The sequence below is a fragment of the Sarcophilus harrisii genome, chromosome 4, assembly GCF_902635505.1.
Source record: "Sarcophilus harrisii chromosome 4, mSarHar1.11, whole genome shotgun sequence".
In the NCBI taxonomy this organism is placed as follows: Eukaryota; Metazoa; Chordata; class Mammalia; order Dasyuromorphia; family Dasyuridae; genus Sarcophilus; species Sarcophilus harrisii.
In genome coordinates this window covers 160,767,279-160,794,885 of record NC_045429.1, presented here as the reverse complement: position 1 = coordinate 160,794,885, position 27,607 = coordinate 160,767,279, and the positions used below count along the sequence as shown (strand labels likewise).

General features: G+C 32.8%; 1 protein-coding gene across 2 annotated transcripts in view; it reads right to left on the bottom strand.

Annotated features, from left to right (window-relative positions):
- Positions 1-2,282: 2,282 nt before the first annotated feature.
- HBS1L (HBS1 like translational GTPase) overlaps positions 2,283-27,607 on the bottom strand; it is a 131,654-nt gene continuing 106,329 nt past the window's right edge. For both annotated transcript variants that reach the window (XM_003769472.3, XM_023503220.2), the window contains 6 exons: positions 25,382-25,486; positions 21,737-21,827; positions 21,268-21,376; positions 10,434-10,534; positions 5,952-6,096; positions 2,283-2,947 (listed from right to left, as the gene is read on the bottom strand). In XM_003769472.3, the coding sequence (XP_003769520.1) occupies positions 2,936-2,947; positions 5,952-6,096; positions 10,434-10,534; positions 21,268-21,376; positions 21,737-21,827; positions 25,382-25,486 (563 nt within the window). In that variant the 3' untranslated portion in view covers positions 2,283-2,935. The remainder of the gene's footprint in view (positions 2,948-5,951; positions 6,097-10,433; positions 10,535-21,267; positions 21,377-21,736; positions 21,828-25,381; positions 25,487-27,607) is intronic.

Here is a 27,607-nt window from a genome sequence, read left to right as displayed (position 1 = left end):
TCTTTGACAAACCCAAAGATCCCAGCTTTTGGGATAAGAACTTACTGTTTGATAAAAATTGCTGGGAAAATTGGAAACTAATATGGCAGAAACTAGGCATTGATCCATACTTAACGCCGTACACCAAGATAAGGTCAAAATGGGTTCATGACCTAGGCATAAAGAATGAAATTATTAATAAATTAGAGGAACATAGGATAGTTTACCTCTCAGACCTGTGGAAGGGGAAGGTTTTTATGACCAAAGCAGAACTAGAGATCATTACTGATCACAAAATAGAAAATTTCGATTATACCAAACTGAAAAGTTTTTGTACAAACAAAACTAACAGACAAGATTAGAAGGGAAGCAATAAACTGGGAAAATATTTTTACAGTCAAAGGTTCTGATAAAGGCCTCATTTCCAAAATATATAGAGAATTAACTCTAATTTATAAAAAATCAAGCCATTCTCCAATTGAAAAATGGTCAAAGGATATGAACAGACAATTCTCAGATGAAGAAATTGAAACTATTTCTAGTCATATGAAAAGATGCTCCAAGTCATTATTAATCAGAGAAATGCAAATTAAGACAACTCTAAGATACCACTACACACCTGTCAGATTGGCTAAGATGACAGGAAAAAATAATGATGATTGTTGGAGGGGATGCGGGAAAACTGGGACATTGATGCATTGTTGGTGGAGTTGTGAACGAATCCAACCATTTTGGAGAGTAGTTTGGAACTATGCTCAAAAAGTTATCAAACTGTGCATACCCTTTGATCCAGCAGTGTTACTACTGGGATTATATCCCAAAGAGATTATAAAGAAGGGAAAGGGACCTGTATGTGCACGAATGTTTGTGGCAGCCCTTTTTGTAGTGGCTAGAAACTGGAAACTGAATGGATGTCCATCAGTTGGAGAATGGCTGAATAAATTGTGGTATATGAAAATTATGGAATATTACTGTTCTGTAAGAAATGACCAACAGGATGATTTCAGAAAGGCCTGGAGAGACTTACACGAACTGATGCTAAGTGAAATGAGCAGGACCAGGAGATCATTATATACTTCAACAACAATACTAGATGATGACCAGTCCTGATGGATCAGGCCATCCTCAGCAACGAGATCAACCAAATCATTTCTAATGGAGCAGTAATGAACTGAACTAGCTATACCCAGAAAAAGAACTCTGGGAGATGACTAAAAACCACTGCATTGAATTCCCAGTCCCTATATTTATGCACACCTGCATCTTTGATTTCCTTCACAAGCTAATTGTACAATGGTTCAGAGTCTGATTCTTTTTGTACAGCAAAATAATGTTGTGGTCATGTATACTTATTGTGTATCTAAGTTATGTTTTAATGTATTTGACATCTACTGGTCATCCTGCCATTTAGGGGAGGGGGTGGGGGGGGTGGGGTAGGAGGTGGAGGATTGGAACAGGAGGTTTGGCAATTGTTGATGCTGTAAAGTTACCCATGTATATATATCCTGTAAATTAAAGGCTATTAAATAAAAAAAAAAAAAAAAAAAAAAGTCTATGGAAAAAGCAGGAGTCCTTGCCAAGGTTAATCCTTTCTCCTAAGAGCTTCCTTCCCTTTCTTTGGCTTCTTCCCCACCACCTACAAATATATGCACATGTGGCCTATCCTCAACCCTTTACCTTGCTATTCCCTCAAAGGTATATTTATATCCTGTCTTTTATTGGCTATACATAAGCAAATTATACATTCATAATGATTTTCACTAATTTATGTATATTAGGATATGGAAATTTAAATTTTTACATTCATAAGCTCTATTTATCTGGTGTCTGCAAAATTGTCAAATATGGTTAGGTTACTATGAAGCAACCACAGTTAGAAACTGATTTCAATCTTTAGCTTACAGTAATAGGAAAGTCTGATACTTCATTACTAATATGTTTCATCAACAATATGCTCTCATGAAAATAACAGTTATTCATTATAATTTTGATTCTCTGAGAAACACATTAGATTGACTCTCTACTGAACTACACAATGGAGTAACTTTGTTTTTGTAAACAGAATTTGACTTTCTTTAAAGAACAGACTTATTTCCTACTCTCAAGAAATTGACAGCAATTGGCGAGTTAGAAAAATGGACCTGATTATTAATAGAAGATTTTCTGAAATAGGTTAATCTTACTCTACTATTCTGAAAACAATTAAAAACCCATATGAAAGTTCCCGCATAAATATAATGTGGAATTGTTAAGTAAAGGTAGTAAAAACTTATAAATTCTAAGAAACAAAACACATTGTACTGTTATGCTCAAACCAGGGTACTTTATTATTTACTTGTTTTACATTTCTTAAATAATATGGTCACTAACAGAGCAGTTTCCATTAATTTCAAATTAAACAATTTCAAATTTATTTTGAGGGGAGAGGCATTCTTGTGCTCAACACAATATGCCTTTCTCAAAAAAGTCAGCAAATTCTTCTTCAGTCAACTTGAAAAAAAAGATCCAAGTTAACTTTTAACTATATTAACAGCCTAATTTAGTCAAGCTTCCTAAAAGAATGTGCAGTAAATTCACAAATCAAAAGAAAAAACTGTAAACATTCTGATATTTGGCTGGAAATAGACTCCATTTCATGATGATTTAATATCTTTTAATACATCTTTCTGATAATTTTCATAACTCTGGTGAGCCACACCTATCTAACTAAAATTTCATTTGGAAAATATTTTTGAAATGAAGGTGCAATGGTGGCATTCCCTTGTCAGTTGGCATTTTGTTTTGCAGGATAAAATGTTAATACTTCCTAGCAGTCTACTGCAGCTTGAATTTCTCCCCCTCATTTTAAATGCTTCAATGTATGTTGTTTCTTTATCTGGAATAAAAGGATTCTTTAAAAATAGAGGTCTAGTTGAGTCATAGCCTTTGGTTAAAGGATAAAGTCTTGATCCCATTGTCATTCTTTAATCTGGGGGGAAAAAAAAGTACAATTACTATGATTTAATTAATCCCTAACAGACCAAAAAAAAACAAAAAGACAAAAAAACAAAAAACAAACAACTTACAAGGAATGTATCTGACATATTGAGAAGAAACTTTTTCATCTTACCCAATGAATTCATTATTTCTATCTCTGACAACTTTTCTAACTTCTCAACTGACTTCATTATTCCTTGAAATGCTTTGACTAGATTCTGTTCCTTTCCACATTTGTAAAATGAAGCGTTTGAACCATAACAACCTCTAAAATCCATCTGACTTCTTAAATTCTGATTATACTATGGCAATTACATTTTTTAAATGCTTTATTTAATATACTTATAACTTTAGTTACTGTAGTCCTACCCAGATATTATATCGTGTTATAGAACTATCCCCTGAGTTCTCAAAGGCTATGCCAATGAAGTCCGAGCTTTTGAAAATCCAACAGGGAGATATAAGAAGATAATGGAATCACAGATTTATACTTACTAGGAGCTTTACTGCCACCTGTCATGTTAGAACTACCCTTTCTAAATAATGGCTCATCACCAAGTTGGCAGCAGTATGAGGAATTTTGGCTAGTGTAACACTTAAAGACTATCTACTAGATTCTCAAAATTGGTGAAGGAAACATCAATAAAATGATCAATTCTTGAATTGCTGAAATACATGTAAAAAATTCATGAAAGTTTAGTTGTCTTAGAAAAAAGCTATGAATATGATAAAATTTAACTTTGATGTTGCTTAAAGTACAATCAGTTTAAATGTCAATCTTAGAAATCTAAAATCATGAAATCCATTTTTTAAAAATTAAATTTGATGAGATTCAGGTCAATTCTAATGGACTTGTGATGGAGAAAGACATCTCAATCCAAAAAAAAGACTGGAGGGATCTAATTTGGATCACAATATAGTATTCACATCTTTTTTGTTGCTTTTGTTTGTTTGTTTTTTGGCTTGCTTGCTTTTTTTTTTTCTTTCTCATTTTTTTTCCTTTTTGATCTGATTTTTCTTGTGCAACATGATAAATGTGGAAATAGAACTGCACATTAACATATATTGGATTGCTTGTTGTCTAGGGGAAACGGTAAGAGGAAGGGAGGGAGAAAAACTTGGAACACAGAGTTTTGCAGGGGTGAATGTTGAAAACTATCTTTGCATATATTTTGAAAATTAAAAGCTATTAAAAAATTTCAAAAGTTAAACTTGCTTTTTCAAGTCAAAATGTTCCTAAAATTAATATTTACTATCACATACCACTACACATCTGTCAGATTGGCTAAGATGAAAGGAAAAAATAACGATGATTGTTGGAGGGGATGCAGGAAAACTGGGACACTGATACATTGTTGGCGGAGTTGTGAACAAATCCAACCAGCAATCTGGAATTATGCCCAAAAAGTTATCAAACTGTGCATACCCTTTGATCCAGCAGTGTTTCTACTGGGCTTATACCCCAAGGAGATACTAAAGAAGGGAAAGGGACCAGTATGTGCCAAAATGTTTGTGGCAGCCCTGTTTGTAGTGGCTAGAAGCTGGAAAATGGATGCCCATCAATTGGAGAATGGTTGGGTAAATTGTGGTATATGAATGTTATGGAATATTATTGTTCTGTAAGAAATGACCAGCAGGATGAATACAGAGAGGCTTGGAGAGACTTACATGAACTGATGCTAAGTGAAATGAGCAGAACCAAGAGATCATTATATACATCAACAACGATACTGTTTGAAGATGTAATCTCATGGAAGAGGATTTCTTTGACAAAGAGACCTAATTCAGTTTCAATTGATCAGTGATGGACAGAAGCAGCTATACCCAAAGAAAAAACACTGGGAAATGAATGTAAAATGTTTGCATTTTTGTTTTTCTTCCCGGGTTATTTTTACCTTCTGAATCCAAATCTCCCTGTATAACAAGAAAACTGTTTGGATCTGCACACATACATTGTATCTAAGATATACTACGACATATTCAACATATATAGGACTGTTTGCCATCTAGGGAAGGGGGTGGAGGGTGGGAGGGAAAAATCGGAACAGAAGTGAGTGCAAGGGATAATGTTGTAAAAAAAAAAAATTACCCTGGCATGGGTTCTGTCAATAAAAAGTTACTATAAAAAAAAATTTACTATCATAATGTGAAGAATGTATTTTCTCTATGTGTGCTGTCAACCAGATAGGTCTTATTTTTCATAATTTGATGTTTCCTGAAATGTTACACAATGTTAGTTCTAGCAAGGATCTCAGAGAATATATACTACAATGACATGATTTTACAGTTAAAGAAATTAAAGTCTAGAGATGAAATAATGATCAAGATTGTATAGTTAGACTTGAGACCAGGGTTAGGTCTTCTGACTTTTTGGAATATTAATTATATAAGCTCTAGAAAGGTTTATAAAACTAAATTTTAAAAATGGAATCATATTTCATTTGAGCTATTTTATTTTTATTATTATTACAGCTTTGCTCTTTCTATCAATAAATGGGAGAGGGGAAGCTGGAAGAAAAAGAAAAAATGGAATCACATTACAAAAATATTTTCCAAAAAACTAGGAAGAATAAAGGTACTTAAATCTTCAACTTTTACCAAATGAAAAGCACTCCTCTGAAATAAATAAGCCATCCCTTAAAATATGAGACTTATGTTTTTCTTAAATTAATAGAATGCTTCTTGAGACTGTAATTTCATATGCTTAATCAGGATAGGTAATTTAAGGAAAAAGACTATTTTGAGATTATCAAGCTTGGTTTGAAAAAGATTTATTTTCCCTTTCTTTTGTTTTGTTTTTTATGTTGGAATTTTCTCAATGGAGGATGGGAAATGGGAGAGATAATTTTTAAAATATTTGTTATTTAAAAATAAAAAAGTAAAATAAGGGAGAGAAAAATGAATTCAGAAATTCTATACCAATACCAAAATCCACGTTTTCTTTCAACTTCTATATAAATTTTTTTTAAATTAGTGACATAACCATAATACTGTACCTCAGTGACAACACCCGCAGCTATAGTAGAACCACTGTAACGCAACATGAATCTTCCCAGTTCTTTAAAGTCCTTATATAATTCAAGAGCAATAGGTCTTTGTGTCTGCAGTTCTACTAAAGCATTCTGGCCTTTAGTCAACAACCTGTCAAAAAAACACGATTATTTGGACATAGTTACAACTAAAGTAACATAACAAAGAAGCTTTTTTAAAAATAGGCAAAACCATAAACTATGAAAAGACAAAGGAATATTTTAATAAATATAGATAGACATGTAATTTTGAATCAATTATAGGAAAGACATCAAATCCTGAAACACTAATCTGTGTATATTTTCCCACTGATTTATAAAAATGTTGTTAGTATCATTACAATGTCTTTTCTTCAGATATTATTACAATCAAGATCAAATAATAATAAAATTAACCATAAACAAGATGTTTAATGGCAAAGATTCATACTACCCAGTATCAGGGCCCTAAGCAAAAATAAAAACAAAAATAAGTTTGTCTTTGGTACCATCATCTTCAATTTCTATAATTTCTCATAGAATGTTGCACTCCGGCTACCTAAAGCTTTCTCTGCCTTTTCTGTATTTTATTCTAATCTGCTCTTCTCAGAGGTAACTTTCCACTTTAAATCAAAGCTCCCATTCAATAAATAAACAAACCTTCAAAGATTAATAGATGCTAGTTAGTGATTAAAAAGAAAGCAAACTAATTATTAGACTAATGGAACTGATATCAATGTGTGAACTACTCTGTAGGGTTAAATTTCCTTAGGTAGTAATTAGTAACTTTTAAAAGAAGTACATACGAACAAATGAAGTTCTTAGAAGTAAGAATGTGTAAAGGAAGAATGTGTACATTCTTATAGGTTAAGAATGTTTGAGCAAAGTTCCTGGTTTCCCTTAACTATTCCATTATGTCACTTCCTCTTGTTGAGATACTCAAATTACATTTTCAAAAAAAAAGCAAAAGAATATAAGAACTTATAGTATTTGGAGACTTAAAGAGCATTCAGTCAAATATTTATTTTACAGATGTGGAAACTAAAACTAAAACAAAAAAATAAATGACTTATTCAAAATTTTGTATTAAGCAAGAGAAGCAGAATTTGGCTATAGGAGCTTGTATCACCACTCCAAAAAGTTTATAAATCTTAAGGCATTATATCCATTTGTAAAACCTCATAGCACTATATTTAAATGTAGGCTATTACTGAAGACTGGTGAAACCACATGCTTTAATAAGCTGAATGAATAGAGAAAATATATGTCTGGAACAACATGGATAAAGCAAGCACTAGATTTAATTTCTTAACTTACCTTGCTAACTACTTCAATTCTTAGCAAGGAAAGAGACAAGAACTATAACTCTAGATTTACTATGACAAGTCAGAAAACAGTTAAATGAATTTGAATAGGGATATTGGGGAGAAAAAAAGCGAGCAGCAACTTATGTTTATGTGTATTATGGAAAAGAAGGGAACTTTGGGCCAGTCAGCATTGTGCCCCAGACTTTTGAAAAACAGAACACTCTATACACTAACAATACCATAAAAAACCAATAATTTGTAAACGACTTAGGAACTATGATGAACATACTGACTACTCACAAATATGGAGGACCCAGTTCCCTAACATCTGGTGACAGAGATTGAGACCATGTTTTTGAATATTGATTGAGATATTTCTTTTTGAACACAGCCAATGTTAGAAATCTGTTTTGTTTGATTCTATTATTTTTATCATCTTTCCACCATCCCTCAAAAAAAAAAAAAAAAAAAGATATGCACTAAGCTGCTACATAACTAAGAATGTAAGAAATCTGTACACAGTTTAATAAGGCAGGAAGGGGAGATGAACTGAAGCTGAAGCAAAGGTAGATTTAAGTACATTCAGAATAAGGAGCTTTAAACAAGGAATGAAAAAAAAAAATATTGCTTGGAATAACATTAGGTAAAATTACTTTTTTTCCCCCCACTGTCATCTTCTTTCCCAAGTATATAGATTTTCAAATATGGCTAAAAAAGACTGCAAGTCTAAGAATAGTGAAGAAACCCAAGAAAAGCAGATAAATTTAGGCACCTACATAAATTTTATTTCAGAGAACTGAAATAACTTGCAGATGTAATCAATGGACTGCTTTTGGAAATGTTTGAGGAACTGTGGATCACAAAAGTAGTTCCAGAAGGCTAAAAAAAGGCAAATGCTGAACTTATTTTTTTAAAGGGTGACACTACATTTGTTTAATTGAAGCAACTTCAAAAATCTTTTTAAAATAATAATTATCATTTTATACTACTTTAACATTTATGAATGGTTTTTATCTAAATTATGACTTAGGAGCATTCAGAAAGAGTGACTATGATAAATTATATTGGACTAAGAAAAAGTCATGCCCAAATGAACTATTTTCATTATTTAAAAGTATGAAACACAAACAGATCAGGAGAAAACTTAAGATAAATTTATACTGATCTCAATATCATCTAACAAAATCTATCACGATATCATTATAGACAACAAAAAGAAAGGTAGACTGGATAATAAAAAAAAGATTCACAATTAAATAAAATGATTGATTAATGCAATCATGTTAACCTGGAGGCAAATCTATTGCATTTCCACAGACCTCTGCTTTTTGTTGGATTCAACATGATCATTAATTTGAGTAAGGACCCAGGGATAAAAATCTTTAGATGACAAAAACCTTTAAAAAATCATTTAATATGTTTGTTATATGTCAGAAGCAATACTTTAAAATAACTACAGACTTTAAAAATAGGCTAAAACTAACAAAATTACTCTATATTATATTTCAAGACCTACAATTAGAATAATTGTCTTCTGAACTCTGAATCAAAAGGCTAAGTGTAGAAGTAGAAAACTGGAAAAGACTTGGCTGAATAGTGGCTTATGAAAAAAACATGGTTTTTAGTTAATTTCAAGGTAAATATAAGCTAACAAATGACAGCAAAAAAGTTAATGCAGTCTTACATCATCAGGAGTCCCATTCAGTTTAAGTGGGATCCACTATGTCTTCTATAGATCTAATGTTTACTGGGGTATTATGTTTAAATTTTTGGCATCACATTTTTAGAAGGATGTTGACAAAGTGAAAATTCTTAAGAGAAGTAGGAACAGTAAGCAGCAAGATCAAGCACAATGAGCACTGGATCTATAAAAGAACAACCACTTGCTTTTCAATTCAGATCTATGAGACCTTAGGCAAATGAATTAACCTCTCTGGGTTTCAGTTTACTCAATTATAAAATTAAGAGATTGGACTATTTGACCACTAAGGCTTCTTCCAGAATAGATCCAAGATCTTATTTATGTATGCCATATGGGGAATTAGGGAGGTTTAGTCTTAAAGATCACGAAATGTGCCATAAGACAAAATAAGAGGCCATGATTAAGAAAGCAAATTTTTACTCAACATAAAGAAACATTTTCTAATAGTTGAAGCTGAGTCAAAGTAAATGAGTAAAATGACTTGATGTATCAAGGAAAAGTTGAATGACCTATAAAGCATTTTTCCACTCTAATATTCTATCATGCAAAACTAACTATAAATGCCAGTTTTTCTGCTTCCTAGTAAGCTTATTTTTTTAAAGTGCTATTTTCCCTCACAGAAAGTAAAACAGGTATCTTTCTCAAGTCATTCTAGAAAAGATTTTTTTATTGTTGTTGTTTCAGTGGATTTCCATATAATATAATCTAAAATAGGAGAAGAATATGTTCCCATGATGTGGAGTAATTAGAAGACCAATTCTTGAGTTTCTGATCATGCTTAAGGCTCATACTTCTATTGAAAACTGGATGTTTTTAGAAAGCATTCAACACTTAGAACTTGAATGTGAGGAGGAAATAATCTGTACCTTCTCTCAGGAAAATTATGTCAGCAGAGTACACTTTTTACTACTAAATAATTTCAAAATTTCCAATTTCTCCAAAGTGGAAGATTATCTTGACAGCAGACATTGCAGATGCTAACATGTAGCCAGATTACCAGGTGAACAAAGTGAAGCCAAGAACAGTAGTTAAGTCAGAAAAATGAATAAACTTCAGTGGAGTTGTCATATTGTCAAGTAGTCATGTAACCATAGTAGGGAGAGAGGTATTAGAGGGGAGGGACAAGAAAGGGGAGGGGAGGAGGGGTTAACAGGAACATAAGGACAATACAATTCCATCTGAAAAATCAGTGACAATTTAAATATTTATAACACTTAGTATGTAGAATCTGATACCACTTAACCACACTTCCACATTTATTCTCAGGAATAATCAGCACAATAAATATACTATTGGCATTCCCACCTATATAAATTAATAAGACCTTACTATCAACTTTTTAAAATATTAATGAGAACACTGTAAATATAATTTTACTTATTAAGAGCAATATTTTGTAAATTAAGTCTAAAACACTATTTATATTACTTGCTGGCATTTCTATATTGTGAAAACACTCACTTGGGTTTTTTCTTTGTGACTTCACCAGTGCTTTTGTGCAGGATGCTAATCAATCTTCTGATGGTAGCAGGTTCACTTACAGTTTGATAGTGTAACAGTACCTAAAATAAAAATTGAAGGAAACTAAAAATATGCCAAATAACAGTTCATCTTATGTCATCCTATACTATATGTTGTAGCACTGATTATATTTAATTCAGCATTTATATGTACAATTATATATTATTCTCTAATTATTCAAATCTGACAATTTTGACCACCTAACAAGACTGAAAACTCCTTGAAGATGTCAGACTATACTATAAAACTGTGTGTGTGTGTGTGTGTGTGTATGTATGTGTGTGTATGCATGTCTCTCCATTCATCTGCCTTTTGTGTTCGGTGTAGATACAGTAACATATGTTTTAACTAGCACTGTTAGAAACTGAGAACTGTAGAATAGTGGAATTTTGAAAACTTAGAATGGTTTAGAGATCTCATATTTATTTATCAAGTAAGAAATTAAACATCCTGACTCCAAGGCCAATGTTCTTTCCATTCTATTATGTTGTGGTATTTTTTTCCTCAGTCAATGAATATTTACTATACAACTATGCATTATATAATACATGCAAAAGCATCACACACTGCCTTGCCTAATTCAACATCCCCAAAGTAATCAAATGTATAAATGAGTTGTAAATGTGTGCCCAAGAAGACAATGAAAGCCATAAATAGATTTTTCTGACCTGTGGCAAAAGTGTCCTTTAAATGATATGCTTTTCTGGACTAAACAGGGTGCAATAAGGGATACTGTAGAAGTAGAGAGGAATGACCATAGACACAAGGGTATAACTCCCTGATTCCCTGAATGGTGGCATCAAAAAGATACCAAAGTCAAGCAAATGTTAAATGAATTTCCAGATAATTCAAGTTTTACCTTTTAACATTACTTCTTTTAAAAAATAAAAACCTCACTAAAGCATATCAAATGCATTATCTCACTCTTATTAGAGTAATTCTATTAAATTCTATTTAAAAAAGTATTGATTTGCAGGATACAGTTTCTAGTGACTCAGATTTAAATTCACACCAATAAGTGCATTATCCTACAATATAATGAAATCATAAGCCATTGAACTGTGCTGGATATTTGCTGTTAAGGTTTAAGTAGATCTAGACTTTTTCCTGTCTTTGACCACTGTTACTTCTCAGAATAATAGCTTCTATCAGTATTAACTCAGTACTAACTCAGTACTGTTTGCTATATCAAAGCAGACAACCAAACTATTTTCTTTAATTCAGTAAAATCAGTTTTACATGTCATTCTCTCCTGTGTATAATCCATCCTCTATGCAGCTGCCAAAACAATTTTCCTAAAGCAAAGGCATGTAATTTTGTTGCTCAAAAATCTTCATGAGCTCCTTTCTGTCTCTAGTATTAAATATACACTCCTCAGCTTGTCATTTAAAGCCAACTACAAATAGGTTTCCATCTTTAAAGTTATTTCACAGTAATTCCTATCTCATACCCTACATTTCAACCAAGCTGGTTTAGAGATCCCCAACATGATATTCCATTTCTTGTCCCTCTCTATCTTTTCCCAGGCTGTCCTTCATGTCCCTCTTAATTTATTTCCCTCAGGATCCTTAGTCCTTTTTAGGCTCACCTGGCATCTTCTTTGTGAAAGTTTTCGTTCTCCATCCTCATCTAACACCCATGCCCAGATGTTAAGCATTCTTTCCTTCCAATTACCTTGCATTTTTTAATCTGTGAATATGTGGGATCCTTTTAATAAACTATCAGTTCTTTAGAGCAGTCTTGTATTTGTTTTTAATACCCCTAACACTATCATGGAATCATTCATGTAGCAGCTACCTCGTACATGTTTATTTAACTACATTTTAAATCAACACTCTATATAAACTGGCTTAGTCTTGACACTGATTTCCTATGTAAGCTTAGGGGCATTTTACTTTTCTAGGCTTTGATTCCTCCCCTGAATCAAATTTGGATGGCACACTAGAAAGAAGAATTGCTCACGGTTAAGACTGACTTATGTGAGAAAGCTAAAACCAGGAACTGGGGATCCAGGTGACAAGCATACCCAATTCCTAGTTCCTTCTCAGATATGCAGATGTAAGAACTGAGAATATGGAGGAGGAGCCAAGATAGGAGAAAAGGTAGCAACTTGGCTAAGCTCTCCCTAAAACCTCTCTGAACACTTGTAAATAATTCCATAAAACAATGCAAAAAGCAGCAGAACCCACAAAAGGAAGAAGTGAAATAATTTTCCAGCCAAAGACAATTTAGAAGGTCAGCAAGAAAGACCTGTTGCACTTGAATGAGAATGGAACACAGTCCAGTCTACTCCATGCCAGCTCATACCTAGTCCCAGAATACCATGAGAAGGCCTTACTGAATCAGCAATAGCAAAAGCAGTGGCTGCTTCCACAGCTCTCAGCCCACAAACAGTAAGGGGTCAGAAGAGGTCTGACCAGTAAATGGTCAGAAGGAGATTACCAAAGAGGGTTCTGGGAAGATGGCCATTAGAAAATTTTAAGTTCTCTAGATTTTCCCTACAAACAAGATAAAGTTGTGCCTCAGAGTAAATGTAGAGTGTAAAAACAAATTTAGTTGTGATAGAACAGTTATCCTCATAGAACAATCAAAGAAGATTTCAAGATAGATATCAGGAAAGTGGTTTGGCACATGTGAATTTTAAACACCTCCAGACTAGTTCCTCTTAAACAGTAAGCAGTGAGTGCTGAGATTAACTGTGTTGGAAGGTAGTATCAGCCCCTACTATAGGAGATTTAATGTCTTACATATAGTGAGGAATAAGAAATCTGAGTCAGGGAAGATTGAGAGAAACTCTACTGGTAGAAATAGCAAGCCTGCCTGTGCTGTCTAGATGTGGTCCTGGACAAAAAAGAAACCAGCAGACACTAAGTGCAGAATTAGTGGAGTAGGAACACTGTTAGCTATGGCACTTACAGAAGGGCAGGAGTTTTTGGTTTCTTATAGGAGGGTAGAACTGAAGGAGGATCTGAGGTCAGAGGAACCATTCTCCATACCCCAAGACTGGATGTAATTACACCAACAATCTGCCACAAATTTAAAAAAAAAAAAAAATGAGCAGGCAAAGGAGAAAGAACTCAAATTTAAAGAGTTACTATGGGAATAGGGAAGACCATGGTTCACCATAAGGGGAAGAAGCTGAAATTTAAAAAACCCTCTCTTATCCCAAAGAATAATGTTAATTGGTAACCTGGCCAGAAAAAAAAACTACAAAAGATTTTAAAAATCAAAGGAGAGACACTAAGGAAAAACTAAAAACCAAACTAAAAATGAAAAAATAAAGACAATGCAAGGGAAAAAAAAAAAAACATTAGGAAAAGAAAGTCAACCAACTAGAAAAGGAAATCCAGAATCTTAAGGAAAATGACTCCTTGAAAACTAGAATTAGGCAAGAGAAAGCCAGCAACTTTATAAGAAGCCAAGAAATAATAAAACAAAATATGAAGAATGAAAACAGAAGAGAACATGAGATCTCACAAGAAAAACAACACATTTGGAGAGGAAACATAAGAATAATTGGACTTCCTGAAAGCAACAATCAAAAAAAGGATCTTGATACAATAATACAAGAATATTAAAGAATACTGTCAGAGGAGGATTCTGGGAAGACGGAGGAGTAATTCAGTAAATTTCCCCCACAAACAGAACAAATCTGTGCATCAGGGCAAACATGGACTGGTTAAAAAACAAAGACTTGGGGGCAGAACAGGGTCTTCTGAGTAGAACCTAAAAAGATCTGAAGACCTCAGGACAGGATTAACCAGTATGAAGTGCAAACACCTTTGGGCTAGTTCTACACAAACACCAAGTGGGGGACCCCTAGGGCTAGCTGGATTTGGCCTGAGTCTCATCAAGACCACAGAAACTCTCACCTTCAGACTGCATGTAGAATTGGGATCCAAATCTGGGAAGACTTGAGTGAACCTTGGCTGAGTAGGAACCCCACGCCCAGCTGTGCTGCTGAGAAGCAGCCCTGAATGAGAAGAAACCAGCACCCCTGGTCAATGCAAAAGCAGTGGAGAAGGGACTTTTTTGGTGGAACTATTGGTTTGGGGTTCCAGGTCAGAGGGGAAAGCTGAAGTGAAGTTAGCTTTGAAGAAGGTGGTAGGGAGGAAAGGGGAAAAAAAGAATAAAACATGCACAGCAGAGAACAAAAGAAAACCTACAAGGCAGCAAAGAAAAGATGGATAGCTCTGAACATGTGTGTAGTATTTATTATATAGGCTTTTGTAGTATTCTTTTCTCTGGGAGCAGGCTTCCTGGGGGACTTCTGGAAACAGCCTTAGTTTCAGTTCAGTGTAATAATCGCCTCAAATGCAGCCAGCTGTTAAAATTTCAGATCCTTTATTGTCTCTTCCAAAATAGCCCGGTTAGTTTTCTTAGAGGCCTATCTCCCTCCTTGGTTCCAAGAGCTCTTGCTGCTAGTCTTTTGCCTCTTCCAGCTTCAGCCTTTCTTCTTCCGAATCCCCTACTTCTGCCCAACTGCAGTCTCTGGCTTCTCAATCTCCTAAACTGACTGACTCCTGACTGAGGCTCTTCCTTTTATATGCTCTTTTAGAGGTGTGAACTCAAAGGTTGACTCCTCCTCCAAGAGAGGAGGATTGTGGGTGCCTGACTTGTGAATCTCAAATGCTAATGTGTGAAGTGTGAAAGGTGTGAACTCTGAATTAGAGAACTGCTAAGCACGATGCTAAAATTAGACAACTGACTTATCACTTTGTAAGAATCCTAACAGGCTTTCTTGAAATGGATATTGTCTCATATTTTTAATCCTCTCATATTCTCCTGTATACATGGCAATTTTTTTTCCTTTAATCTTTTTCTATTTTATATTTAAGTTTTAAATAAATAAATTCTTGGAATGTGGGTAGGGAAGAACAATTACAGAGCTCTCTCCTAACACGAGGGACAGAACTCTGTTACTTTCAAAACTCAGTCTCACATATTCAACATGTATAGGACTGCTTGCCATCTAGGGGAGTGAATGGAGGAAGAGAGGGGAAAAATCGGAACAGAAGTGAGTGCAAGAGATAATGTAAAAAAATTGCCCTGGCATGAGTTCTGTCAATAAAAAGTTATTATAATAAATAAATTAATTTTAAAAAATAATAAATTCCTAAAGTATTGCAAAAAAAAAAAAACACCTCAGTCTCAGGTCACAGTCTGAGGTGACTGCCCCAAGTTGAGGAGTAGCTTGTAACCACAGTGGAGAAGGGACCCTTCAAAGGCTAGTTTCAGGGCAGAAAAGAGTACTTGTGGTTATTCACATAGAAGAGCATAGGCCAAGAGAGCAGTAAATAAATACATCTCTCCTCAAATCATACTACTTAGGAAGAAATGAAAACTTACAATTCCCTAGAAGTATCTCTGAAAACAGCTACACAAAACACCTTAGATTGGAACAGTATGCCCTCCATCCTAGAAGCAGAGGCCCAATTTAGCAAAGAGTTAAAAGTCAAAAAATGGGTAAACAACAGAAAAAAAAATTCTGACCACAGAAAGCTACTATGGTGACAAGGAAGATCAAAACATACACTCAGAAAAAAACAGTCAAAGCTCCAAGAAAAATATGAATTAGTCTCAGACCATGGAAGAACTCAAAAAGGAATTTGAAAATCAAGTAAGAGGGGTAGAGGAAAATTGGGAAGAGAATGAGATACAAGAAAATCATGAAAAAAGAGTCAACTTGGTAAAGGAGGCACACACACACACATATACACAATACAAAAGAAAATAACATCTTAAAAAATAGAATGGGTCAAATGGTAAAAGAGGTACAAAAAGCCAATGAGAAGAAGAATGCCTGGAAAAGCAAAATAGGCCAAATGAAAAAAGAGGCACAAAAATTCACTGAAAAAAATTCCTTTACAAAGCAGAATTGGCAAAATGAAAGAGAAGAAAATAATTCCTTAAAATGAGAATTGAAAGAAAAAGAGAAAAAATGTGAAATATCTCTTTGGAAAAAGAACTGACCCAGAAAACAGATCCAGGAGAGAGACTACAGGAAAACCATGATTTTAAAAAAGAGCTTAGGCATCATCTTTCAAGGAAATTATCAAGAAAAACTATCCTGATATTTTAGAAAAATTCCAGAACTCCCAGGTCAAAGAGAAAATATTGCAAGCAGCCAGAAAGAAAAAAATTTAAATATCATGGAGAAACAGTCAAAAAAGTACAAGACTTAGCAGCTTCTACCTTAAAGGAGTGGTAGACTTGGAATATGATATTTCAGAGAGCAAAGGAGTTAGGATTAAAACTGACAATCAGCTGTCCAGCAAAACTGAGTATAATTGTTCAGGGGGGCAAATGGATGTTTAATGAAATAGAGGACTTTCAAGCATTCTTGATGAAAAGACTAGAGTTGAATGGAAAATCTGACTTTAAATTACAGGACTCAGGAGAAGCACAAGGAGGTAAACAGAAAAGGGAAATCATAAGGAACTTAATAAGGCTAAATCATCTACATTTCTACATGGGAAGATTATACTTCTAACTCATAAGAACTTTTTTCACTATTAGGACAGTTAGAAGGAGTACATAAAGAAAGACACAGAGCACAGGTACAAGTTGAATATAAAGAAATCTACTGAAAAAAAAAAAGAATGCACTGGAAGAAAGGGAAAGGGAGAGATAAAATGGGGTAAGTTATTTGACAAAAAAGGCAAGAAAAAGCTTTTATAGTGGAAGGGAAGGTGAGAGAGATGGGGAAGATAAGTAAGTGAACTTTATTCTCCTCAGAATTGGCTCAAAGAGGGTATATAATATACATATTCACTTAGGTATAGAAATGTTATCTTACTTTATAGGAAAGTAGGAGGAGAAGGGGATAGAAATGGGGGTAGGGTGTTAGAAGTAAGGACATATTTGGGGAGATGGCAGTCAGAAACAAACTATTTTTGAGAGGCAAGAGTGAAAGCAAAGAGAATAAAATAAACAAAAGGGGGAGAAAGATGGAGGAAATTAGTTAGCAATAGTAACTATGAAAGAATTTTGAAGTTTTTCAAACATATAGAGAAGTGAGTCAAATTTATAGAAATAAGAACCATCCCACAATTGACAAATGATCAAAAAATATGAATAGTTTTCAGATGAAGTAATCAAAACTATAGCTATATGAAAAAAAAATGTTTGAAATCACTACTGGAGAAATGCAAATTAAAACAATTCTGAGGTACTACCCCATACCTATTAGTTTAGCTAATAGAACAGAAAAGAAAAATGACAAAGAGGAGATGTGGGGAAAATGAGACATTAATACACTAATGGTGGAACCATGAACTGATTCAACTATTCCACAGAGCAATTTGGAACTATGCCCAAAGGACATTAAAAACCCTTGACCTACCAATACTGCTATGAGATGTGTATCCAGAAAGAATTTAAAAAAAAAAAAAAAAAAAAAAAGGAAAAGAGATCTATTTGCACAAAAATATTTATAGCAGTTCTTTTCTAATGACAAAGAACTGGAAATCAAGGGGATAATGGCAGCACAAACTGTAGGAATACTATTTGTGTTATAAGAAATAATGAGAGGACGCTCTCAGAAAAACTTGGATTTACTTGATCTGATACAAAATGAAATGCACTGTGTATAAACTAACAAATATTTTAGGATGATCAGCTGTGAATGACTTCGCTTTTTCTCAGTAATACAATGAGAGTCAGGATAATTCTGAAGAACTTATGATGAAAAATGCTATATATACATCAGGTATCTGAATAGACTAAGAATACCTATTTTTACTTTCCTTATTTTCCTTAAGGTTCTTGTTTTATTTTATCTTTTTTTTTTTTGGGGGGGGGGGCGGAGGGGAGGTCCATCATTGCTCTTACATCATGACTGATGTGGAAATGTATTTTACATGACTATAGGCATAAATATTTAATTGCTTGCCTTCTGAATGAGGGGGTAGGGAGGAAGGTAAAGAATTTGGAACTAAAACTTTTCAAAACATGCTAAAAATTGTTTTTACATGTTATTGGGGAAAAATAAATATTAAATTTTAAAAATTTATAACATGACCCTTAAGGGATTGGCATATAGCTTAAACATAATACAGACTCTAATCCACATGGAGAGCGGGAATAGTTTTCTAGTCAAGAAGGAATGGTTTCTATTATGAAAAATCTGTATGTTGATAAATGAGCATATACTGTTGACTTAAACATAATAATCTACTGCTCTTTAATAAAAACATAATTTTATCTAAACTCAATCAATATGAAGTACATTTTTTCCACACCTTTTTCCAATTACAGAATCCTCCAAAAGAAAAGAGACTTCAGAAATTATTTAATTCTACCTGTTTCTTGAAAGGAATCCCTGTCTATAACATTCCCAACAAGTACTCATTAAGCTTGTTTGGAAACCTTCAGGGAACCAACAACCAGTCTATTTCTCTCTTTAGCACTTCTATTAAGATTTTCTTTATAATGAATAAGAATTTGCCTCTCAGCACTTCAATTCACACTTCCTGTGTTCTGTCCTTTAGGGCCAACCAGCAGAAAAAATCTAATCCAAACACTTAAAGAAAATAATTATACTTCCATTCCTCCCACTCCTCAAACTTACTTGTTACTCTAAAATCAACAAAGAATGATGAACTATTTGACTGTAGATCTCATTTTTTGAAACACATTTCATCATGATATTTGTGTTTTTGCATTATTCTTCCAATAGACTATGACACTAGAGATTGTCTTACCTGTATTTTATAACTCTTTTATTCCTAAGACAGTGTTCTATACACAACATTTTTGTTCAAATGTCTGCTGAATTTATCACTTAATATAAATTTGGTATTTACATATAAATTAATAACTCATGTATATAATATTTTAAAGTTTAAAAAAGGCTTTTCATAAGCCACCCTGTGAAACAGGCAGAATAGTATCAGGTATTAGGTGACTTGTCTAGAACCATGTATTTGGTTTAAATAGCAATGTCAGAACTCAGCCTAAGGATCTTAAGAGTTCCAAGATTAGGACTCTTACCATGTGAAAGTGGAATGTAATTAAGCTGTATTTTAAAACTTTCATTTCATGCTTAAGAATCTACATAAGAGAGGAAGACAGCATTACTATTTAGAGTAACTACTGACCTCTTCATGGCCTTTATTAGCAAATAATATTGTGAATTGCAATTACAGAGTTGTGTAAGTAAAATCATTTAGTAATTTCTCCACCCTTTTCACTTACAGGATATGCCGCTTTCTAAGAATGAGTTCAGCATCAGAAATAAGTAACTCGCACTTGCTCAGTCATCAATTTCAACTAAACAACAAAAACAACTAATTTTTCAAAGTATATTTTACAATAAAATCAGAATTTATTGAAATTTCCCAAATCACATATATATTTTCAATAAAACAAAAATTTTTCATCCTCTCTTTTTTTGCAGGAAGTCCATAATATGGGACAGAACTAAAAACTATCATCTCTGAATTATACTCTACATTTACAAATAATTTTCCATTAATTACTATAATGATGTGTGAAATAATTAGTCTTAAAAACTGAAACTTTCTTACTTAATCTCAAAGGTATATATTTATATCTATGAACATACACACAAATAATTATGCATATATTATATACAAAAAGTATATTATAAATTTAACAATATCCTACCTTTACTCTTAAATTACAATGTCTTAAAAACCTGCTGATGATTTTTTTTTCCAGAACACATATTAACTGTGACATATTCATTTATGTTTTCCAAATAATAAATAATTCAATCTTACTAAAAGATAGTTGTTTTTTTAATGAGGTACAAAATTTGACTAAGGGAGAAAAAATTTTTTAACTAATACAGAAAAAACCTTCTAGAAAAATATCTGGATTTATTTTCTATGCTATCAATGTTGGTGCCATTCCTGAGAAAACAAACTTCCAAAGAAATATAATAATCATAAAATACAGTTTCTAAAGACTTCATCATACCTTTGTTATAAAAAAAGATAATTTTAAAAATTTTAATTCATACCTAAGGAAATTTTATAGTCTAATGCTTTTCATATTTTCCAGTTTACAAAACTCCCAAGAATCTGTCTTTAATAAACTTGGGATTTAGAATTAAGTATTTCAAATATTACCTTATTTCACTATGTGTGATAAACCATAATCATCCATAAAGAATCTGCTTCATAATTGACTACCCAATGACAATATAGTAACCAATTAAGTCCTGTTCTTCATTGTCATCTGAGAAATTGGCTGGTTTATATGTCAGTGGAAGATGTATGCCTTTTAATTTTTCTATTGAGAATTTATCTGTGCAGAGTGATTGCCATCTACTACTACAAAATATTTTCTGAATGATAACTTATTTTTTTTAGAAAGTTATTACTCCTAGTTATAAATTTTATTCCCTACAGTAGAGCATTAATGCAGCTATTCTAAAATAAGGCTCAATCATTATAATGCTGATTAACTTGCAATAATTAAGCATGACATTAACATACACACACCATGAATTTGGTTCAGCATTCCTTTATTTAGATGATTCTTCAACATTTTAAAACTCTTGTAACATTTTGCATTTTGGGGGGGGGGGGGTTGTTTTAACATTTAAGGGCATACATTTTCAAATGGAGTTTCCTTAATGGTAGATTAATCCCTCTGTAATCACTTCTAGAAGCATTTTCCACATATTTCATGTAGGTTTTTATTTTTATTTTGGCTGAAAGTTGAACTGGAATACAAAGTTTCTTTTAAAAATAATATTTTTTTTAAGTTTAAGAAACAAAATAAGCATTTTTCAAAAACTTACAGGGAATCCTTTAGTGATGGGAATTTCAATATTAAAGATGAGGATTCGAGCTTTGAAACGAGTACAGGCTTTAATGGGTTCTTTGGGACCACAGAAAATACAACCAACACTGCAAAAGAAGAGGAAGAGACATATATGCATGTAATGGAAATACTTTTCAATCAATTCAGTTTGTTTTACAAATAAAGCTACAGCAGTTAATTAGGGACTTTTGGTGAATATAACCTTCTAGTTTAGGGTATTTGTGGTTTCCACATCAGTAATCTATCATTTTCTGACTTTGCAAAACCCATTCTAAGAATGTGATCAATATGTTCACAAATATTCAATATTAGTATTAACTAGACAAAAGTATAAATTCACAGTAAATATGAAGCCTAATTTTTTAAAATGAATCACTGAGTTACAAAGTATATGTAAGTCTTTAGACTCTATATTCAAAACAGCTTAAACGAATTTTTGCACTCACTTGATTTTGATGATATCCATACCAACCAAGGTGAGACTAACATGATCTCCTGCTGCTGCCCAATCAACGGGTTCATCATGTAGCATGATTCCTGGAAATGAGTAAAAACCAAAGTATAAAGTAAAATACCTAGATACTAAGCTATAAACAACCAGGGGATTTGGGGCCGTTTAGGTCTCATCAGTCATTACTCATCATTTTCAATATGAATGGCTACATAGTAAAAAGTTTGACTAAAAGTCAAACACTTCCTTTAGACTTTACTTTGCTAAGGTATCACCTTAGATATATAACATGACTTTCATTTGCTTATAAAATGCTGCTTTTTCTTTATTTGATACAGATTTTAAGCCCAAGTTTTCTAAGGAATGGTCAACAGTTATTCACCATCTTTTCTGAAAATAGAAAGACAAATTACAACATAAGGTAGTGTTATGTTTAGTTTATCATACAAAGGAACAGCATGTTCCAGAAGTTTTTCAAACAGAATAGCTAAGTAACCTGCCTTGAAATTTTCCCTCAAGCCCATGTTAAGAGGTAGGAAATGAACAAAAATAACCAGAAAAGTAGATATAATGGAGTTGATTTGTATATAAATAACATCATAAAAAATTTTTAAATTAGGTTTCATGATTAATATTGCTTCTAACTTATTTCTGTAACTTTCTTTCTCATAGACTCCTCTGCTATTTTGGCAAACAGCGAAGGCAAGAGTGTATCAAGCCAGGGAAAAGGCAAGGTAGGTGAAGACACCCACCCAAAGCTTGGGAGAGACACTGGTAAACAACAAACAATAACATCCACTAACATTATAATTTAAAGAAACTGAGTTGGAATTTCCTAGGTTAGGAATATCCTCTTGTCCAGAGTGGAAACAAAGAATACTTTTAAAATATCTATTATGACTTCAAATTTTTATGTGATTAGAAGCAAAATTAAACATATTGCAAAAATCTCAAGAGAAAAGCAATTATAAATTTAATAATTCTTTATATATTTGATTTTAGTCAAACTTTTCACTTACCATTCTTTTTCAAGGCAATTATCATTCTAACTAAAACTGATTTTTCACTATATTTTTCAATGGAATAATTTTTAATCATTCATAGTCATTTAATTACAAATCTTAATTATCTTAATTTCTAAACAATATTTTAGTTTTTGTTTTACAGCATTCTCAAGAATGGGGAGAGAGAAGGCTAAATTATGTTTAATAAAGGAGCCAGCGACCAAGTATAGAAACCAACATGAAGTTTTTTTGTAGGATACATAATACAAAGTATAATTAACAATATGAAAAGTTTTAGAGGAAAATAACATCTTTTAATTATACAGATATGATTGCTGCAATATCCTTTAATTATTTAGAGACTTTTCTGACTGACCACAGATCAGCAGTTGCCCCTTATGCAGAGGGACATCATTTACATATCAAAATCTTTCACAATCTGAACTTTAAAGTAAATTAATGAAAACCAAGTATGATAATTTGGAAACATTCAGAGTGTCTAGAGCTATCAGGGACCTTAGAGAACTAGTTTAGCCTTTTTCTTTTCAGGTTTCTAAGAAAGTAACATAAGAGATATGAAGATTGCCCAAAGCAAGATAAAAAATTCCTTTCTCTGATTATAAAATGCTCTCACTCCTTTTTTTCCCTTTGCCTTGAATCCCCTAACCCTTTTCTTCCCCATCACTGTGACCTCCACCTTCTTCACTAGGGACTTCTTTCCTGAGTCATCACCTACCCCTGCCTAAGCACCTTCTCCTCCTTTGCACATCTTGCTCACCTCCACACTGTCTTCTTGTCTCAAGGGAGGGATAGGGAAAAGGGAGGCCAAAAAAAAAAAAAAAAGGAACACAAGGTTTTGCAAGAGTTAATGTTGAAAATTATCTATACATGTTTTGAAAATTAAAAAAAGATTTAATAAACCCCCCCAAAAAAGTCACAGATTAACTTAAATGTTCTATTGTAGTAGCAAAAGAGTGACTATTTAAAAAAAAAAATAATTAACAATATGAAATGTTAGATTAGTTGAGGTTTAAAAAATATTTAAAGCTACATGTCAATAGTTTCAGAAAAAGCTTAATTCTAATTTTTGTTAATTTACTTGTGGTTTCATCTTCCTTTTGGAGGAAAACTTTTAAATTCAAAGTCTATTTTTTAAAAATTTCTGTTTAATCTGAGGTGTAGCTGTTACAGTTTTGAATTCACTGCTTGGATTTGCTTCATATGCGAAAAACAAATTTACCTAAGAATCATAAAGGTGGTGCCATAATGCAAAAGAGAATAAGGCATAAAGAGTTAAAAAGAGTAAGAACATATTCAAATCAGTGTACTGGTCTTTAAATAAGTTTTAGTTTCAGATATGTAGTTTTTCTGAAAACTCAGATTTCTATTAAGGCAGTTCTAGTATTGCCTTATCAAATCACAAGATACTTCTGGGCACTTTGGTATTAAACAAAACTAAAGTTAAAGAAGGATGGGACAAAAGCTGTAATTTAATTTGGATTTTTCTATTTTATCAATTCATTTAGTAATTTCTTTTAGTAAATGCATAAAATCTTCCAGGAATGTATTATATCAAATAGAATGAAAAAACAAACAAAATTCATGACACACTCTACACAAAACAAATTTGTAATCAGATCTAGTTCTATATGCACAATAAACAGCTAAAGAGTAAAAGGAGGGCGAAAAAAAGGTAATTAAAAAAAAAAACAAACTATATACTTAAAACCCAGTATCTCTCACAGCAAACTTTATCAGTGGTTAAGAACAATTCTAATTCAGCAAAGTATTTCTATATAAAAATCAAAGTTCTGGGGATTGAGATAAGAAATAGAAAGGACTTTTTAAATCGTAAAATGATAAATAAATGCTAACTTTATTAGTAAGTCTACTGTTACTTTTACTTAAATGTTACCAAGATGTATAATTAAATACTTTTTTGAGTCTGAAATTTTTTATGCATATTTAGATACTGTTATGCAAAGTCGAAAAGAAAACTAATAATCAGATAAGCAATAAAGGAAAAAAAGGTAGATTCTGGCATTAGAATAATCTACTTTAAATTTGACTCTCTTTTAGAATTAATGCAAAGGGAGATGGAGAAATTAACATACATTTAAAGCATATTTAAAAATTCCTTAACTTACAATTCCAACTCTCTAAACAAATTCTGTTGTATATTTTTCAAAGCTGTTAAAGCTGTTACTTTATAATAACCAAACAATGAAATGTAATAATCTGTCTTGCCACTGGGTGTCAGGAGTCAGGTAAGGGTACAGTTCAAACTTCTAGAAATACTATAATAAAACTACTATCATCTTTGGTCCTACAATAAAATAGTTTATAATTTTTGGGAGAACTTCATATTTTAGAAAATTACTTCTTATACAGGCTGTTGAAATCAATGTCACAGAAAATCCTGACACAATTATAAAACCACACAGACATTTACACATACAGTCACATCAGAAGAAATTCGTTTAATGTTTTCTCAATTTAACTTTAACAGTTAGTATCATTTTGACAATTAGTTACAATTTCAGTAACTGGTTGTTTGCTCTTTGGTCAATGATTTGCTATGCAGAATCTGCCTTCTCAACATTTAGCAATAGAAAACTCTGCATAAAGATGCATACCTTTTGCAGTGCAAGTTTCATTAGGAGGCATTGCTAGAAGTCGGTCACCAGTCTGGATATAACCAGCTTCAATTTTTCCAGTCACACAAAATCCAGATCCTTGATCTGTAAAATGTCAATACTTTAAAATGATTTAAATCCATGTAAGACTGTATTGCTAACAGTCTATTACCTAAACAGTAAAATGATGAGGTTGAACTAGATGATCTCTAAGATTCCTTTAAAATTCTAAATTTCTAAGTCTTATGTTTCCTCCACCTATGAATTTATGAGGCTCAAAATAAATTATTCATATTTTAATTTTAACTGACATCTGCCTATATTACACACACACACACACACACACACACACACTTCTCATTTGGGGGCATTTTCTTAGAAGTAGTAAAATAATAGTTAAACTTTTTAAGTACAGTCAGAGATACATGACATTAACTTCAAGCTATCCAAACTGTAAAATCTTCTTTATAAGCCAGATTTCCTTTTCCTTAAATTCCTTTTCCTTTTCTTTAAATTGTTTTTGAAAAAACTAGATTACATTATGAAATGCAAAATAGATAATTCTGATTATATTTAATTATTATTATTATTATTTTCTACAAATAAAACCAATACAGCCAAGATTAGAAGGGAGGGAGAAAATTGGGAAAAAATGTTTACATCCAAGGTTTTTGATAAAGGCCTCATTTCTGAACTATATAGAGAACTGACTCATCTTTATAAAAATACAAGTCACTCCATTGATGCATTTTTGGTGGAGTTGTACATGAATCCAACCATTCTGGAGAGTAGTTTGGAACTATGCTCAAAAAGTTATCAAACTGTGCATACCCTTTGATCCAGCAGTGTTACTACTGGGCTTATATCCCAAAGAAATCATAAAGAAGGGAAAGGGACCTGTATGTGCACGAATGTTTGTTGCAGCCCTCTTTGTAGTGGCTAGAAACTGGAAACTGAATGGATGCCCATCAGTTGGAGAATGGCTGAATAAATTGTGGTATATGAATATTATGGAATATTATTGTTCTGTAAGAAATGACCAACAGGATGATTTCAGAAAGGCCTGGAGAGACTTACACGAACTGATGCTGAGTGAAATGAGCAGGACCAGGAGATCATTATATATTTCAACAACAATACTATATGATGACCAGTTCTGATGGACCTGGCCATCCTCAGCAATGAGATCAACCAAATCATTTCCAATGGAGCAGTAATGAACTGAACCAGCTACGCCCAGAGAAAGAACTCTGGGTGATGACTAAAAACCATTACATTGAATTCCCAATCCCTATATTTATGCCCACCTGCATTTTTTATTTCCTTCACAAGCTAATTGTACAATATTTCAGAGCCTGATTCTTTTTGTACAGCAAAATAACAGTTTGGTCATGTATACTTATTGTGTATCTAATTTATATTTTAATATATTTAACATCTATTGGTCATCCTGCCATCTGGGGGAGGGGGTGGGGGATAAGAGGTGAAAAATTAGAACAAGAGGTTTGGCAATTTGTTAATGCTGTAAAGTTACCCATGCATATAACCTGTAAATAAAAGGCTATTAAAGAAAAAAAAAATACAAGTCACTCTCCAATTGATAAATGGTCAAAGGATATGAACATACAATTTTCAGATGAAGAAATTAAAAGGCATTTCTAATCATATGAAAAAATGTTCTAAATCACAATTGATCAGGGAAATGCAAAACAACTCTGAGGTACCAACTCACACACCTCAGAATTGCTAATATGACAGGAAAAGAAAATGATAAATGTTGGAGGGGAAATGGGAAAATTGGGACATTAATACATTGTTGGTGGAGTTGTGAACTGATCCAACTATACTGGAGAGCAATTTGGAACCTATGCATAAAGGGCTATCAAACTGTGCATATCCTTTGATCCGGCAGTGTCTGTATCCCAAGAAGATCATAAAAAGAAAAGAACCCACGTTTGCAAAAATTTTTGTAGCAGCCTTTTTTGTAGAGACAGAGAACTAGATACTGAGTAGATGCTCATCAGTTGGGGAATAGCTAAATAAGTTATGGTATGAGAATGTAATGGAATATTATTGTTCTATAAGAAATAATGAGCAGGCTGATTTCTGAGAGGCCTGGAAAATCTTACATGAAATGATCCTAAGTCAAGTGAATAGAACCAAGAGAACATTGTACACAGCAACAACAAGATTATGTGATGATCAACAGAGATGGACTTGGCTTTT